The 18,796-nt window shown below is 40.5% G+C and overlaps 1 protein-coding gene across 1 annotated transcript in view; it reads right to left on the bottom strand.

Moving 5' to 3' along the window:
* Positions 1 to 17,881, bottom strand: part of LOC136435204 (reelin-like) — a 42,868-nt gene extending 24,987 nt beyond the window's left edge. The window contains exons 1-16 of the mRNA XM_066428493.1: positions 17,717 to 17,881; positions 15,579 to 15,641; positions 8,184 to 9,086; positions 6,871 to 6,967; positions 4,553 to 4,739; positions 4,156 to 4,215; positions 3,812 to 3,882; positions 3,452 to 3,484; positions 2,958 to 3,030; positions 2,559 to 2,655; positions 2,363 to 2,414; positions 2,116 to 2,218; positions 1,621 to 1,861; positions 1,113 to 1,261; positions 563 to 714; positions 109 to 218 (exon numbers count right to left, since the gene is read on the bottom strand). Coding sequence (XP_066284590.1) covers positions 109 to 218; positions 563 to 714; positions 1,113 to 1,261; positions 1,621 to 1,861; positions 2,116 to 2,218; positions 2,363 to 2,414; positions 2,559 to 2,655; positions 2,958 to 3,030; positions 3,452 to 3,484; positions 3,812 to 3,882; positions 4,156 to 4,215; positions 4,553 to 4,739; positions 6,871 to 6,967; positions 8,184 to 8,321 — 1,563 coding nt within the window. The 5' untranslated portion in view covers positions 8,322 to 9,086; positions 15,579 to 15,641; positions 17,717 to 17,881. The remainder of the gene's footprint in view (positions 1 to 108; positions 219 to 562; positions 715 to 1,112; positions 1,262 to 1,620; positions 1,862 to 2,115; positions 2,219 to 2,362; positions 2,415 to 2,558; positions 2,656 to 2,957; positions 3,031 to 3,451; positions 3,485 to 3,811; positions 3,883 to 4,155; positions 4,216 to 4,552; positions 4,740 to 6,870; positions 6,968 to 8,183; positions 9,087 to 15,578; positions 15,642 to 17,716) is intronic.
* Positions 17,882 to 18,796: the final 915 nt, after the last annotated feature.

Here is an 18,796-nt window from a genome sequence, read left to right as displayed (position 1 = left end):
GTGTGGTTGGGGTGTAGGTTGAGGTAAATCAGGAATATTGACACATGTAGTTTATGATCAAGCAGACATGTTGCTGTTCCATTTTCTTTAGTCGAAATGCAGTGTCACCTTGTAGGCATTGTACGCCAGCCTGGTCAAGACCAGCTCAGAGCTGCTGTCAGATTGGTACACCTCCACCTCCATGTCAGCTGACTCTGCTGGGTCACATGACCCTCCACCTGACAAGTAGGAATATACAGAATACCACCTAATTCAGGGTTCTTGGTTATCAAGTGTGTGATATCCTATAATAGTAAAACCATAACAAACTCTTGTTTAAGAAGACTAAAGAAAAAGGGAATGCAGAAATCAAAATCATCACCTCAGTCCTTTAGATATCAGGAATTTTACACACTCAATAAACTTTAAAATCTTACAATAAATCTTACACTGATCAACATCCATCAATTAGCCCTTGACAGTAGCAATCTTTAACATTATGTTGTCCTCTACCTCTATGAATAAAACAGAACCCAATGTAGTCTAAGCCTAATTCTAGATCATCACATGACCCTGTACCTACCCATGGAGAAGTAGAACCTGACATTGCCCACATCCCTGGTGTCCATATAAGGAGTGCAGACAGACCGTTTGTCAGCCCCAGCAAAGATGAGGGAGCTGCCGGAGTGAAGGATGCCACAGAAGGTGCTGATGCTGCCTCCTTCCACCTCCCAGCTAACAGGATGTCAAGAGTTTTGAAAGTTGTTATTAATAAGTTATTTTCATTCTTGATTTACATGTCCTTTGTAAAGAAAATAATCCTAAGCAACACAGTAGACAGTCTTTGCTCCCATCATTGCCATTGCTGTGTCCTGTGAACAAGTCTTCCATCAGGCTGTTTTGTGTTGAGGTCCTTGAGGAAGGAAGCAGTGCTCAAAGCTATACACATCATTTCATGACAACAATCATCCTTAGCATGGATACCTGATAACTTAGCTGACCACTGAGGCACCGAGAACACCAAGGGCATGAGTTCTGACACAATCTTGCTCAAAGAAAAGCTGAATTTGATGATCATGTCTAAGTTTAAAATTGTTTATTTGTTCATACGGCAACTGATGACTCGTACTCACCCTTCTGGCAGTTTCTCCTCAAAGTGTTCCACCTGGCTTGTGTTGTCTGCCTCTACCAGCAGGTCCAGATCCCTGGTACTCACATAGTTCCAGTCATCCTCCCCTGTCCCCCAGAACCCCATGGCATCACCCTCAGACTGACAGGTGTGCTGCAGAGTTTTAAAGTGGAGTAATTTGACAATTCGATCCAGTTTCTCCCAGGGAGACTTTGGGGGGTTTTATGGGGATCATTGCTTGAGACTTGTTTAGAAGTGTACCCTAGCCTAGGCATCTAAAATGTGGGCCATATGGATGTTTCACTATCTTAAATCTAAAGGGCGACACAAAAGGGCGACACTATAGCTAGGCGTACCTCTGATATACTGCCTATGAAATACAAATACTGTTAAACATAAGATTTTGTCAAGAAAATCTTACTATATAATTTGCACTTATATGGTTCTATTTGCTCCCTGAAAAGCACTTAAATTGATGATAGCAAAAAAATAAGTGACATTCTTCCTTGTACCTTTATTCCACCTCCAGGAAGGAAAAGCCAGTTGCCGGGGTCGATGGGGTCAAAGCTGTCCTCCAGGTAGGTCGGTCTGGCTGCTGCATTGATGATGGCGACATTGTCCATGGCCCAGCATCCCTTGAACTCTGACCTGACATGAGGAGCCTCCTGGAGAAAGCGCAGACAGATGCCGTCCTGTCGCACCTCAGCTGGCAAGTGCACCACATGGGTCACCATGCTCCCATTGGTTGGAGCTCTGTCAACAATGCAGCAAGATTTGAGGTGTTAAAGGGAAAGTTGTAAGTACAATTTAACTTCTGATGATATCCTCTTAACAATCTCTAGGTAACACTAGATGTGAGGCAAGTACAGTTGGAGCTCTGTCAACAAATGCTGCAATATTTGGTGTGTTAAAGGGAAAGTTGTAAGAGTATAATGTACCTAGTGATGACATCTTGTTAACCATCTTTACATAACACTAAATGTGAGGCAAGTACTTTTGAAGCTCACCTCAATGAAATGACCTTGTGCCAGTCCAAGTCCACCTCGTTGAAGGTTGCATATGAAATCACAATACTGGGGTCACGTGACTCAGATGTGCATGTCCCAGCAGCTGAGAAACAAACCATGGAATTTCTTGAATGTGATCATGAAAATTAAAAGTTTTTACTGTGTACTGTGACCATTTAAAAAGGACAACTTTCAAGCATATAAACAAGATACATGTAATGTACATTTTCAATGTCATTGTACTTACAGATGGAGAACTGTAGAACAGAGGCTGTTGTCAGATTCAGTGGTTTGGATATCTGTGGATATCAAATATGTTTTTCTTAGCATCATAACAAAACATTGCAAATGCATTTTTTTTTTAAATCAACTACTGTTATCACCAAGGCTCTCCTGTACTTTCATGACATTCAATCATGTCAAAACACAGAAATTGTGCCTACCAACTGCCTGGTTCCTTTGGGTTCACAAAAGACCAAGGAATCATCATGTAGGACAGTTCCACACTGGTCACCAACCACTCCTCCAGACAACTGGGACCTGCGGAGATGTACAGAAGAGTCAGTTGACTATTATAGCACATTCAAAACTACTTTTATCTACTGAGAAATTCGAACAGGAACAGAAGTCTTTATAACTCTTTGAAACAACTTTTCTGAAAAGAATTTCAAACCTCAAGACTTTCAAACATATGTAAACCAAGATAATGATGACAGCAAAACTTCTGAATGTACGGACCAAATCATATTATCTTTCATCAGGTTAGACAGGTGCGGTACTCAGAGTCTGTATCCCCACAACTTAATCCAGTTTATATCTATGGGACTCGATATGGTACTCACCAAATATCAGTGTTGATATCAATGGAGGAGTCAAAGTCATCCCTGAGGATCACCCCATCTTCATGCATCACAGCTGGGTTAAACACAGACAACAGCAGCATTGGTAACATGTCAAGTACTGTCATTTCCCTTTCTACCAAATGAAGTCAACTTACTGCACCACTCCAAAAACATACTGTTTGTTGCTACTAACATACCTATATGTATTTGCCTGTCCTTACATGACCCTGATGTTACAGGCAAGGGCTGTATGGAAACTCTACATTATTATCTTTACTGCAAGCTCTGCAATGCATTATCCAGCCTTTGATGTGACAGCTTCATAGAGTTGCTCTGAGTATTTAGTCACATTGTAACTTTTACGGTTCTTCTTTGGTTGAAAGACAATCTGTGAATTTAGGTCTGATTATGGACTTGAAGGTTCTTTTTTTAGACTAAATGCATTTTTATCTACACTAAGAATATCCAGACACTTGCCCGTGATAATAACTTACCTAAGGATGGCCTGGCCGGTGCTTCAGTTGGAACTGTGAAGAAAAGGTAAGACATTTAATGAAAGCCATCACAAATACCCTGTCAACAAAAAAGAATTAAGGACATATATGATACACATGTATATGAATGAAGTAATAGTTATCTGTATACATCTTGATGCACAAGTTTGAGTAATGGCAACATTTTGCCTGTTTAGGGATGCAGACATTTTGAAAATCACATGTTGTGAATTCTATTTGGCAGTTTGAGACTAAAATAGACTATACGACTACTTGGACATCAAATATTATAGCCTAACATTATGACCAGTGCTTGGAGAAGACAGCAAGGTTTAGATAAAGCCTGTAAGAAACTCTTACCTCCGTCCTCACAGATCTTGTATGCTAACATGTCCTTGAACAGGACTGATGAGCCCAGGGTAGCTGTGGCCCTGCAGGATGGGATGCTCATGTCAAAGATTGTGGGAGGAATATAGGATGCTACAAGTGTATAGGAAATTAATACAAGCAGCAGAAAGGGTAAAAACTGCTTGATTGTAATCAAAGTTGGCATGTGACCAGGTATAGTTAATCTTTTGTGGCTCATTGTAACTTTTAAGTGGTGTTGTCCCTGCCATGGACTCTCTGCAAGTGTGAATTCAATGGATATACACGAGAAAAAGGACATTCATTGTTAGAATAATGACAAAGAAATGTTTACTTACAGGAAGTTGACACACCCAGTCCCTGCCTGCGGGGCCACCCACAGAAAGGTCAGAGATGACCTGGGAATACAATGTACGATGAAGGTTAGACATCCAGGTATAGTAAGACGCAGACAAGTTGAACTGTAATTTCCAACACAAAAATTTGACAAAATTCACGAAGTCACTTGTTCTACCGACATGATCAAGTCATGATCAAGTCAATGCCTTTATTTTTCTTCAAAGTGTTTGTGACCTCACAAAAGCTGTAGATTGCTCATTCCTTGACAAAGACTGGAGTTGGACGGTCAAAATTGTGAAATTACAAATTCAACTTTGCTTCAGTATGATATCTACAAAAAAACACAGATGAACTTTCAAGCTTATGATGCTGACAATTAAACCTGACAAATCTTACCTCGGAGCCCGGCTCATGTGGGTGTGCATGATGGAGCACATGAAGTTGCTGCCGAACGGCTGGGTGGAGGAAATCCCGATGGCGCTCAGGCCGAAAGCCGACAGCTGGGAGGACTGGACAGAGGAGGTGGACGTGTACAGGCCAGTGATCAGGAACCCGTTGAAGTCAGCACTGGAACTGATGGTCACTGCAAATAATTTGGAAAAGTTATCCTGAATAATGATGTCACAATTCAGGATGTCTGTAATCTTAAGAGGAGCAAGGGGCCAACACCTGGCCTGAGCACTTAGATGTAAGATGTGGTTAAGTGGCTGCCAAACCATTTTAAACTTCATAGGATTGCAAATAACATATTGCCAATCAAAATCCTATCAGAAAATAAGCAGTAACTGTTACAGATTTAAAAAGTCCTGCCTCTATTATCAACCTACTGACAACGATATCACTATTCTTATAACATTTCCTTAATCCAACAATGTGTCGTAGGTAAAATTCTTTAAACAGACTCTATATAAGACCTCTCTCTGATCACTCTCCTTAACGAGATAACATATAGTACTTGACAGTTTTCTTTCAATGAGGGCGTTAATTGTAGCTATTGAAATGAATTTAATATGTCGAGGTTGATATCATAAAGTTGTCATTACTTGATATATATATTTCATTATTTCACATAGTTACTACACAATATCAGCTGCATCCATGTTGATTTCAAACAGAGCACCCAACATTTCAGACTGCACAGTTGACTGGATCAGCAGGACTATGGTAATCAGAGTCACCAGCTGACTCCATAAATGTGAAACCCTCTCCTGCTGCTTCCTGTTTTTCAGCTTTCGATTTCAAAGTTACGTCAAGAAAAACAACTCTGAGTTGAAACTGTTTCAGCTGTTGTTGGACCACCAACAGTTATCTTAACTCCCAAAGGGATGTAGGCATACATGTACATATATGGGGAAGATTTGACAGCAGAAATATGTTTGTGTCAAATCCCATAATTGGACAGGAACAACCTGTTAAACCTCCTGCCCACACATGTAACTGTTTTATGTACAATGTGTATCTCACCCTTGTGCTCCCTGAGCACTTCTAATGTGAATATACCCTCTTTGGCCTTGTGCATGGACAGATGCAACCAGAGTTGGACGGCTGTGTGCCTCAAGTTTTGGACTTAGAGGACAAGCCACATGAGGTCACATCCCCTGTGAATGAGTACACTGACAGCCATCTTCAACTTCGAAGGACTTCCAAGAGAAGAAGAAGAAGATGCAACCAGAGTAAACGCAAACTGAGCTCTATAGAAACTCTTGAAGACTAAAAGTGGGAAGATGCTATGCACAAGAGCTACTCGGGCACTGCTAATAATAAGCATGTAACTGGCTCTGAACACTTGTCTGTAAGACTAATGGACTGTAAGATAGACCACCAAACTGGAATCCCTGATATCAAGTACAACATAAAAGGTGTAAACCTTTATGCCATATCTCCAATATGTCACAAAACTGTCAAAGACAAGAAGGTGTAAAAACATCTGGCATATTTAGACAACTGGTGAACGTTTATGGACAGTTTTACATGGTCTCTCCAGCTGCAGTGCCCTGTGCCAGATTGTACCTGCCCTGCTCTCTGCCTGGCCCTGACCTGTACATGTACCTTATGTATATGTGTCACATTAGTCATGAACTTGTGACATTATGGTTCAAGGTTGAGCATGAAATGGAGGGCATTATCAGACATGAATCAGATATGAATTATCTTATTCTCCTCACATCACAAATAGATAAAAATGAATAATTTACAACCCAAAGTTTACAATTAAACCAAAGTTACAAATATGGCATTTTGTTCAGTTTTATTTTCCTTTGACAGTGCACTTTGAAGAAGTGCTTGAGATTGTCATAATCACAGTTCAAGTTGTCAGACAAATGTGAAGTTGGCAATCTTCAAAATTAGCAAAATTCCTTGTTCCCTGAACTTGACACCTTGAAAGTATTAAATTTTTGATTACAAAGTATATGGCATGAAGGTGAGATATGACATTGTAACTGAAGGTACATGCCACCCAGAAGTGCCTTTTCCCATCCATTACATGCATGAGTACCGTATTGTTTAGCCTAGCCATGCCCCGTGCGGTCATGTTAACACCCCACAGTTTACTTGGGAATGGAGCCATGACTGGCTGATCTGCAGGGCCAAATATCAGCCTTGGAGATTAACAATAAGGCTACAGGTGTGGCTACAAGCCAACTTGTGGGAAAAGTTACAATTTGTTTTACCACAGAAACGTTAATGACAAAAAAGGAGAATGTAACTCCTACCTTGATACTCTTCCCCTGGCACATATTTTGTTGGAGATCCTTCGATTGTCACAGAGAGGGCCACTTCCCCTGTCTGGAAGTCTGCCAGCTCATGGCCCTGGAGGAGAGTAGAGGACTTGGTTATTACATACATGTACATTGGATGGTACTGTATTGGTAGGATAATTTTTCGGCATGGGGGCCTTGAAAAGGTGACCCCTGCGGGGGTACACTTGTTCCGTCATGCCTTCCATCTTTATGGAGAAGTGCAATACTTAGTAAATAAATAGATAAATAAAGGGGATGGTAGCTGACAGCTGCAGCAAAGCTGGCAGGTGTAGCCATTGCGAATACTAGAAATGGCAGCTGTAATACTGTACTAGTAAATGTAGAAATGTTTGCGTTGGTTTTGTGTTCGCAGTTTTCGCGGTCAACTTTCAGCGCGAACTTAAAACCACCGTGAAACATTTTGCCCACCTATGACTGTAGCACTACTATTGTTTCAAACACTCCATTTTCTGCCTACCACAAAATAAAAACCACACAAACTTAAATGCATTTTACAGTAGTTGAATGAGTTGTTGGTGGGTCAGACACACAAACTGATGTTGCATGTTGCCCATTTAGATGTTACAAAACCGTAAAGAGTCAGGCTAGCAAGTACAGGCGCATCATATACATTGTATATTTGCAGTAACAAGTGTGTGATAGGCGCAGGTGTAGTCCAGCCGTGAGCCAGCATACAGTTCTTATGTGTTGATAAAGCAGTCTGACCAGCAATTACCAGTTACTGTAGACACTAGACAGTAGCATGTTATACATAGAAGTCCACAGAAGGCAAAATGAGTCAAACCTATTACTATATATATAATACTGTAAATGCAGATATTTTGCGGTGGTTTTATGTTCACGGTTTTTGCGGCGACCCTTTCGCCGTGAACTTAAAACCACTGCGAACATTTTTGTCAAATACTGTTAGCAGTATGTGACTATAGTGCTGCCACAAACATAAAACTACCGCAATCACTCAATTTTCACCTTAGCGCAAAATAACAACCACGCAAACTTAAATGCATTTACAGTACCTTTCAATGCTTGTTCAATGGGAAAATCCAAGGGAAGACTACTGCACCAATACATGTAGGTGGTCACTAAGTGACAAATTATTGTTCTAACTGCTGATAAAAAATGACATTCCTGCTATGATAGTTGGATTTAGCAACAGAATTTCCCTCTCAGTAAAAGTTAACTTCTTAATGCTCTATATACATTATAGTTGGAAGGACTATAATAATAATTGTGTAACACTTAAATGCATTAGATGCAACTCTTACCTGGTAGTTACAGAGGAAGAAGAAGGGGTTCATCCGTGGATACAGGCCTTGTGCATCCCCAACATATGGCAGGAGAAGCAGGACGGCCAGCAACATTGTCACAGATGCACAGATGTATGTACGGCACTTTTCCATCATTCAGTCTACGTCCATACAGGTCTCTGTGCAAGGCACTTCTCACTCTGATCAGGAAGGGCACATCAGCCTTAAGCGTTCGTTACCAATAATATAGTATTTTGCTATCTTGCCAAAAAAGTCTCTTTTTCTGCTTTCTTGCAAAATTCCAAGGGATAATTTACAGGGGGTGGATCAGAATTTACGAGGGCGTCCTTTAAGGGCTTGTCCGGGTGTTTAACCAGATTTAATGGCCGTTTAACTTGAACTGGTGCAGGAAATCCCTCAGGGACCGTGGCACAAGGAGTCTGAGGAAAAGTCAACAAACTGAAGTCATCTTAAGTTTCTCGGACTGGAGGACTGGGAGAGATACTGATGAATAGGTTTATCTTGAACTTGTGTGCAATCCCCAGGAGGAGTGTTCTAGGTCGTGGAGTTTGCAGACGTGCACGTGGGCTTGTTGAGAGTAATCCTAATTGGTAGATGACAGAAGTTCGCAGAAGTCTGCTGAAGACAGGTAATCCTCTGGGCAGAATCCTTGCAGTTGATCCAAGCGGTGAATGGCTTACACTATTTCAGAGGGGAACGTTCACCAGTTGGTCTGGGGTCTGTCTTGTCAAGAGGAGACGGGACACAGACACAGACGACCGTGTGTCGAAACTGTCTCCCAACACTAACACTTTCCTCTGGGTACGTCGGAAGTGATGCTGTGCAGGTGATGCTGATGTCCGACACCTCACAGTTCAATGTCCTCGGTGATCTTTGGAGGACCTGATTCTGTACCACCTCCTGCAGCAATAACAGATCAAGGGAAATTGAGAGAAAAAGTCACATGCAAAACTCGCCTGACAGTCTCGTCCAGACACACTTGGTGTAATGTAACACATTTGTCTGTAAGACAAAGTCAAGTAGGTGTGTCGGTAAGACTTGTCTACCCAAGTAGACCAGCTTACAAGCAGGAAGTCTGTGAGAGGCTGGACAGGGAGATATTGCTAAGGATGCTTACAGAAACTCCTTCTAACTGCGTCAATCTTTGCCCTAAACTCAGGAAAACAACTGGCGTCAGCTACACTTGGCGATCAGCGGGACAACGGTGATGAAGTGGGATGTGAGGTCTAACATTTGTGGCTTCCCGCAAAGCTGGTTAAGACAGGATAGAAGCTAGGATTTCCTCGTGAATCAGCCTCATCCTGCGAGGCAACAGGTGCCAGAAACAATTTCTTATCATCAGCATTTCAGGTACTGCAAAAATTGAGTGTAAAGACAAATTATTACTTGCCCTCTTATCTTGCCAAGGAAGTTCTTTGCTTGCCTGTGGAAGACTACAGCATACGTATACTGAGAAAGAGTGAACAACAGTCAAAGGCAATGTTCAATCAAGGTCAAAGGTCTGCACTGCTCACCTGTTAAATGTTCAAAGGTCAAGTTGCTCACACTTCAACCAAAGCAATGAAAACAATGAACCTTGACATTGAAGTCTTGGTTTTGGGTATTCAGTTACACATGGTTTTATACACATATCCATCAGTACCATGCTCCAAAAATGTGTTGGTCATTCTACGTTGTTGTTACGTCCGCACTTTGTCCAATTAGTTAGTCAGCAAGCTTATCAGCACAAAACACTACATCCTATTGACCTAACCAGTGTGAAGTCAGGAAGTGCGTAAACAGACAGATTTTTGTCAGAGGAAGGCACCCTATGTAACTAGTCCCTACAACTTCCTACAAGTATAAAGGCATGACAAAGATATATAGAACACCAAAAGTAAGAACAATTTTCTTTCCTCATCATTTTTTTAAGTGCAAGTTATACAGGGCCACATACATGAAGTGCAGGGGTCATGTTGTTAGCAAACACATGTCTGTGTTACTCAGACTATACTCAGACTTGATTCACTGCGAGAAGTAACATATACTGCAATCCAGGAGTAACTGAGCTTATTCCTGACAGAAGCAAATGTTTGTCCAGACTTGTTAAGAATAACAACCAGAGAATACATGCTATGATCAGCAGAGAACGACCCTTGGTCCCACGGCAATGTGTACATAAACCTGTCAGGTTTACAGTCAATACAGCAACTCTATGAGAGACAAATTGTCAGAAACAACCTTATTGGGTGTGTCAATCTTGGCAGAATCAGTATTACCCCACACCTTCTGCTAGGGTCTGGGAAAAGCATATAATAAAGATTACTGTAAAAGGCATGTCTGCAAATGTATTGCTAACACAGTTAACCAAACAATATCAATGGCACATGGGTATCATAAAAATAAGGGTTCCTGCTCTACATTATAACTTTTTTGTCATATTCAATATGTTAATTCATAATTTAGAATGTAGAAACTATAGACCAGAATGATCGTCTTACAACACATAAGAAGGCAAAAGAGTAGTGAAAATTAGGAAGCACACAAAGTAACATACCATTCACACAAACAGTGCAAAAGAAAGAAAAGTCTGACCAAAAAAGTCTTACCAGCAAGTAGTCTCTAAAGGTGCTCAGTACAACACTAACTGACAGCAGAAGCAAGACGTTTTATTTCTTAAGACAGATGTGAAGAGGAAGCTGGGCCACTCCAGACAACCTCTTACCCCAGATGCCTAGTGAACCTGAGGGGAGCATGCCACTCACGGGTCCAAAGTTACAGTTCAGCAGAAACTTCAAACAACTCAAACTAATCTCTGTGTTCACAGATGTTAGAATTACAGGTTAGAGTCATGCTCCACTTGTCAAGAGCTGAACAGTAATTATTTTCCTTGTTAACCCACAGCCATTAAACATGTATGAGATACTGCCTGATGTTAAGTTTTATCTAGTAAAAATAGATTGCTGCCATTTAGGAAAAAAGGAATCAACATAATTCATCATATTGCAGTCTGCATTTTTTTGGCTACATTTAAATGTCGAAGGTCCCCAGCAATGCTAACATTTTGGAGAGGCAGTGACTGACTCTGGATGAAGCTCCTTAGTTGAAAGGTTTCATAAGAGCTGTAGAAAGTATACATTGTATAGACTGTACAAGTATACAAATGGCCACAACATTGCCAGACAAGGTGCTTACAGCAGATCCAGGGTACAAAGGGGAAGATTTATTACAAGCCATAGGTTTTCTACAGGAGGATTGGCAGCCGGCCTACAATAGCAGTTAAACTGCCCTGGTATAGACTGAGGTGTTGGTTGTGTCTCCCTGTGGCTTCATTAGTAGGAGATATAAGCCCTTAAATACCTCTGCAGGTCAGAGGGTCACACAAATGAGACAGGATTGACAAAAGACTAACAAACTGTGGGCTGAGGTTGAATCAGACAGTGGTGACTGTCAGGAGTGGAAGCTAAGTTTACGAGAACTAAGCTTCCAGCTAATTAATTGGATTAGGAAACTGGAATTGTTTCCTTTCAACCTTTCAAGTCAAGACCTTGGTGACAAAGAAAAGTGGGGATGTGTCCAAGGCAGTCTTAAAGTTCAATGTCATGTCTTAAGAGGAAAGCCATGATGTCATGTTTTACAGTCTTAATCTGCACTGTCAGACTTTGCAAAATTAAGTGTGCCACAAGATGTTACACATTACCACAGGAAATGCAGACTCAGCGGGTGTTGTCAAAATGTCAAGTTGCATGATGACTTCAATGCTACATCAACGCCGAACACAAAGAACTCAGTGTGTACAAATGGTCTGCATGCATTTACACATCGCCAAGAAAGCTCAGTGCATGTCACAACGTCTAGGCTTTACAATCCTTCTCTATCCTTGACACCTGTTACAAGCCTCAGTGCCAAAGCAAACCGCTGGCAGCAGGAGGGGGAAGAAGCAGTCTTGCCAGGATAAGGTAATCCTGATAAAGCACCTACCTGTCTGCAGCATGTGCTCTGCTGGGTGCTCCAGGGCTGGTGTGAAGAAACACTGCTAATTGCCAGACTAATTGCCTAAACATCACCAGGGTACACAGAGGGTACAAAGTGCCCTTGCGATAAGGAGTCAAAGTGGACAGAAGGCACCTACTGTAAAAATGCTAATATTGGAGTCACTGTTGAGCTATTAAAGTATTCACGCAGTTCAGCTAAAACTTTCAAGAAGGCGTAGAATATTATGTCAAGTATCCAAAGCCACTTGTTGCAAGCTGGAAATTATCATTCTTTCTGGATTTTTTTCAACGTATTTCTATCTTTAGTAATTATGTCAAAATACTGTAGACAATCCACACAAAAGAACCAAAGGGACAGGCATTCTGTAGCGGGAGGTGAAAAGTAAGGGAATCAATAAGATCGTTGGAAACAGTGGAAAATGGCTGAAGCCTTCATGAACCAAATTGAATGTAGCAATACCATAATAATCTTCAATGTCTCATATAAATCAGCGCAACAATGTTTTTCTACCGGATTTCAAAAGAGCTTACAAAATTCATGTCAAATCACAGAACTGCTTGTAACATGGTTCAGTTGTCACTGGTCTTGTTCCCTTTTATTTTGTCAACACTACAAGATTGGATTTTGGACATCACATGATCCGTCATCCAAACGGAAAGGCACACTGACCTTACTGTGACACAACTAAGTCAAACTGCCAAGTATTATCTCCAAAATCAAACTGATAGCCATAGACATACAGATCAATGATTGCCAAAAATGTTTGTCTGCAATTGAGAAATGTGTTTGTTTTGCTTATCTTATGATGAGTCGGTATCACCAGCCGAAGTGATATTGCACTGTGTGTGTTATCTGAACGATAGGGTTGCCAGGATTCCATCAAACACATGCCCTCTCTCATATTCCACACACAATAAAAGTATTACCAAGTTTTATTACAAACCAAAACATAATACATTGTCTCTAGGATTTTGTGGCTGCCTTAAAGTCTGATGTAGAACAATACACAAACTATTTTTCTAGTGAAAGTCACCAACTGTCATAAGCACCTGCTTACTAGTAATGAAATATAGCTTTCTAATGACAAAACTTTCCCAGCTATCCACAGCTCATTAGCACCGACCTCCCACAAGCTGTGTTTGTGTATACGAGCACTGGTTAACCACCGAAGGTCCGTGCTAAGAGGTGTGGAATGTGTTAACACTATTTCTCTCAACTTTGAAACTATTTCAAAAGAAACAAACAATGGGAAATCAGCCCTGCATTAGTTTACTAATAGGCAGTCCCTAGCCAGTTACATAATATGTACAACATGTATTGCCTTCCTACAGCTGGTCTCTTAACTGATGGATCGAGAAGCATATCCCTGCAAAATTTAAGAAAATTTACTTGATTGTACAAAAATTTCAATGAACATTATATCTTTAATTGTAAACGGTGGTTACTCAAATCTTCCATAATTATGGCACATTATTGTCAAAATCAAACTTTTTGGTGCGAGAGAAAGTATGCAATGTCATTCACATTTTAGGCCAGAACACTCAGGTGAAAATAACACCAACAGGAACACCATCATCCTTTCTTCAAAGAAAGGCTTGGCCTGCTCAGGTAAAACAAATTGCAGAACAAACACATCTGTCTTACCTGCATGGACCTTTGAGTAACTTCTTCAGATCATGATATGGTCAGCACATACCACACAACGTTAGCAGCATGCCACACATTGAGGAATAACAATGCACTGTAGTACTGTTGTATCATTCTCCAAAAGACTCATGGCAAATAAAAGCTTGCTATCTCTTTCTAGATCTGCTTATCTCACCTTCCTTGGCTTGTTTGATCAGCAAATAATCAAACGAATTACAGGAAAGCAATATCACCTGGGTTAGGGGTGTTTAACTCCACATGCTGGTTTGCACACTGAAACCACACAGGTGAGAAGGCTACGCAGGTCTCCAGAGTTGACACGGGGCTGATCAGGTAACCCAGGTGTGAAAACCACACAGGAGGTGGGAGATATGTTGTGGAGCAGGCAGCGGAAGTGGGGACAACCGGAGAGTGTTGTCTGTTAACACACGTCTGCCCACGCTCACCTGTCCGCGGGGACAGGCATAGCTGTGGTGCAAAGGTAATGGTGCATGGTGCCATGCCTGTACGGCAGTTATGACAGCTAACATATTTCCTGTCTTTTCATGGTCATCTCAGATGGTGCCATCAACATATACGTTTCTGACAAACAGCACTATTGGATGTTAAGCTTACAGTAACTGGCATTCTGTGACTGGGAGCTTTTACAGTAAGCATAATGATCGTCATAATGTATCAATCATTTAACAAGATTTAGTGCAAAGAACATGCATTGATTTAATTCAGTGAAAAAAATTCCTTACAAATGGACCAGTTTTATAGATGCCACATCTCTTCCAATTCTACAGCAATATTTTGGACAACTTAAGGCAAGGATTTAGAGACCAAATTTGTTTGCCAACATCTAAAGAATATGATCATTCAATATTGTACACATTTTTTCTATGGTGTAGGTGGGGACCCATAGGTCCTTGTCAATTTGGATATAGAAGGTATCATTTTCTATTTTAAGACTTCTTCAAGGCTTTGCTGCTCTAGGAGGGCCACTTATGGTGACCCAGGTGCATTTACAGGATCTCAAGTGGATACACAGTCATTGATCAAAGGCCAACAAAACTTCACTCAAGCAGAACTTTCTAATTACGTCCTCCTGACAGTGAGTTAGGTGAGACACTGTTAGACTTAAGACCTGGTCACATAAATCAACATGTAACCCTTTCACCCAATCATTGCACCAGCACATTTTGCTAATGATGTGTAAAATAATCCCTGAAAGTCTGTCTGCCTCATAATCACTCAGAGAGGAAACAATGTCTGAGTTAAATCTACAGGATTGAACTCTAGATGCTCGGCCATGCTAACAAGGTTTGGGGGTCAACCAGGCATGTATGCTGCTACATGTTGTCAGACACTAGCCTCCTAGCCTGCCAAAAAAAAACTATAGAAAACTGCCAAGAAGGTCCAGTCACCAAGGAGGCTAGTCAGATACAGTGTTGCTAAGAGGCATAATCTATACACATCATATAGTTGGCACGCTGTTGCGTCTGGTGTATGTTCTACATATCTGCAATCTACAATCACTTCAGATATCCACAAAGCTTTGAATTACTCACAAAATATTGCTTTCTGTCTGGGTATAACAATACAGGGTCACATCTGTACAGCAGCTACATGTACATGTGCACTAATGTCCGTGTTATCAGACTGTTTAAGTACAAAACAACTGGAGTGTATGACTCCTCTTAAACAATCTATGGTAGGAATGCTTGGTATGAACTGTTACAAAGGCTAAACTACATCGCATGGAGTCAGTAAACACTTGAGACAAACCTGTCAAGATCCTTATCTTGTCAGCACTTCTCAATATTGTTGAAGCTGTCTTCTGGTTGACAACTACAAAAGAAACAGATTGTATGGTATGAGTGTTAAATATCAGAACTGTTTACTATCTAACATTAACAGAATGCCTTTTAAATCATTGGGGGTTTGCCTGTTTTTGGTAGACTTAAAACTTGATAAATTATCTTTCCTATAGCATTAGTTATATTAAGTTGACAGATTGATATATGGCAACAGTTATTGAAAAGTCAACTTCATGAATTCAGGGATGATACTCCTTTGTTTTGCTTCATTCCAAACCAAACAAAGCCAATCTGAGATCTCAAACTTTCAACCAATCAGTGATCAATCCAACATAATGTATCCATGCAAAAAACTCTTGTAACTACAACTTTAAGTGACCACAAACTTTTTTTAAACATTTACTAGATTCGAAAAAACTGCCTTCGTCTGGTGAGCTTGGAATGGTACATGTAGGACTAGAAGTTTTTTTAAGGGCTGATAAAGCTGTTGTACCACAGCAGTCCAGATTAGCTGTGTAGGGTAGCAGGTTTACCTCCCAGTCACATCATCAATTAAGCTGAGAGAATGGCAAGCTATTCTCTTACCATGGGTGAAGGGAAGGTCTGTGTACATGTATGGACTATGAGTAGGTCATTCCTGATTCAGTAACCTTTTCAACCCATGTTGCCTCTTACACACATTTATGATTCAGAGTGATGGAGATTAGCAAAAATACTCTCTGTATTACCGGTAGGCAGACACGCAAATTAACTGAAGGGAGGAGAACTGTAAGACAGTTTAGAACCTGATTGAAAGGATTACTAAACACTGCCCTCCCTGTTGTGTTTTGAAATCCCTGCGGCCAGGGTAAGATGGAAGTTTATCTTGTTTGGCCTTAAATGCAAAACCTCTTCAGAAACTCATGCCTGAATCTTGTGTTTTTGGACGACCTAACAGGTTACTAGAAGTCACAGGTTTTCTCATAGGAGTCACAAATTCAATCAAGGGAAATTACACAGTCCAAATATAAGGCTTTCAAAAGATGTACTTGATTACTAGCAAATTCTGTCTTATTCATAGACTCCCAAAGGTTGTCACAAAGCTTTTGGACAGTGTATTTATAGCTCGCTCTGTCTACAAAGGCTAAGTCGGTCTTGTACGCAGGATTTAAAACCAAGCTTCATTACCGACTGACAAACAAATATCAAAAGAGCTCAAATAAAAGGAAGAAGGAATGCCTTGACTGTTTATCCTGTCCGGCATGGCAGTGGCACCTTGTGAAGGGTATAGTACAATTAAGTAAAGTCTTGAAGCATGTTGTGAAACAAAGAAATGGAGAGAGACAGAAAAAAAGTCATATGAAAGGTTTATCAATTGTCTTCTTATATCAGATGCTTAAGTTGTTAGCAGTATCCATGAATTGAATACTTTTTCCCTTTCACCTTCTACCATCCTTCTCCTAAGTGTGACTTTAACCCTTCCTGAGTTAGGGCTTTTTATCACTAAACTTCATAATCAGCTTGTGATAATAAAAGCCTTCTAAAAGATTTCTGGCAACCTCCAGGCTTTTGTTGCATGACTGCATGGAAAACAATTTTTTTCTTACCCCCGTTCAAACCAAATCAATTTGAAGAAAAATTGGTCTAGGAACATGCACCATAAAAGCTAGTCAAGCAGAAGTACTACATGGTGACAAAACTACATTTGCTGTCAAGGACATGAAGTCCACTAAGTGACTCGAACCTGACACCATAAAATAACACTACACTTGTCCGGAACAAAGAACCTTTTCCTGAAGAAGGACACTACAACAACTGTTTTCTAAGAGAAACAATCACAGTTCAAGTTTCTACATTACGACATCTGAATTTCATTCTTATCGTAATATAAGGTGTTTATTTCAAGACTTAGCTATTTATGAGACATACCATCAACTACATGCCAAGAAAGCTTTTTTGTTGCTACCGTAGTATCAACATCTTCACTGCATTGGACCTAATTCAACTACACCACTGTGACAATACAAATCATTTTTAAGTTTCTATTTCTTGATTAAAGAATTTTCTACATTCAAGCTAGCTGTCAAATTTGAACAAAGAGCTCAAAGACAAAAATAACTTTCTTACCTTAGAAGTCAGTTAAGAGTGGGTAAAGAGTCACATGTGGAAGAGATGAGGACAGATTTGTCTCTTACTAAAGCACCAATAGGATGTCCTGTGCCTTATCCCTACTGGTATGCCCTGGAGGAAATGGTTGCAAAGGATTAGAGTTAAGGAGACAAAACAACTTGGACAAGCAAAGCCTTGATTTGACATTCTGTCAGTTGGAAAGGCATATGACAATCAATTAGCTGTAACAGTTAACATGGCTTCCTTGGGTTTCACACTTTTGGCAGGAGTTAAAGACCCAAGAGGCATGAATTAAGAGGCATGGAAATTGATGATGGCAAGAAAGATAAGCTTACCTTGCTAAAGTTCGTATGTCCTGCAAGCAAGTGTAGAGGTCCTTGCAGTAGCGAACATTGTACAAAATAGTTATATGTGTGGCTGATTGATAGATGTTTTTCATAGTTGTCAAACTGAGGGATAAGACGTCTCTGCTTGTTTTGAACCTATAAGCTGTTCTGTTTTCTATCTTTCAGCAAACTGCTACGAAAAATCACCAACGGCTGAACAACATTTCTGAACAAGCAAAGAGACTGCAAGATTGTGCAAAGTACATAAACAAGCCAAAGAAACTTCAATAAAGACCTTGGGTCACAAAGTTGATTAAGCCTCATGGTTTACACCATGTTGTTTGTGAATGATGATTGAGTGTGATTTGTGTGATCGAAAGTCATGGATACCTCACGAAGTGGATTGTAAAAGGGTACTAATCCTTGCCACACATGCTTAAGAACATGTGAGCTCAGCATTATGTAGTTAACAAGGTGTGAGGTCCTGAGAAACAGTCCAAGAGCATGTCATCAAGTTCTAATAGTAGCCATAACTGTTCTTTGCCAATAAAGTTCAAGAATGTGCTGTAATTTCTTGGGTTGTAACCTTAGTCAGTGGAAAGTTGAAGCTTATTGACTTGGGATTACATGTAGGTAGTTAACAAGGTGTGAGGTCCCAGGGAATGGTGTCACAGTACCTTTAAGACCTGAGAAAATCCTATCATTACTTAGAAAGTAGAAGCATTAGTACAGCTATTAGGCCTAGGGTTAT

The sequence above is a fragment of the Branchiostoma lanceolatum genome, chromosome 5 (assembly GCF_035083965.1).
Source record: "Branchiostoma lanceolatum isolate klBraLanc5 chromosome 5, klBraLanc5.hap2, whole genome shotgun sequence".
NCBI lineage: Eukaryota > Metazoa > Chordata > Leptocardii > Amphioxiformes > Branchiostomatidae > Branchiostoma > Branchiostoma lanceolatum.
This window is presented reverse-complemented; position numbering and strand designations above follow the sequence as displayed.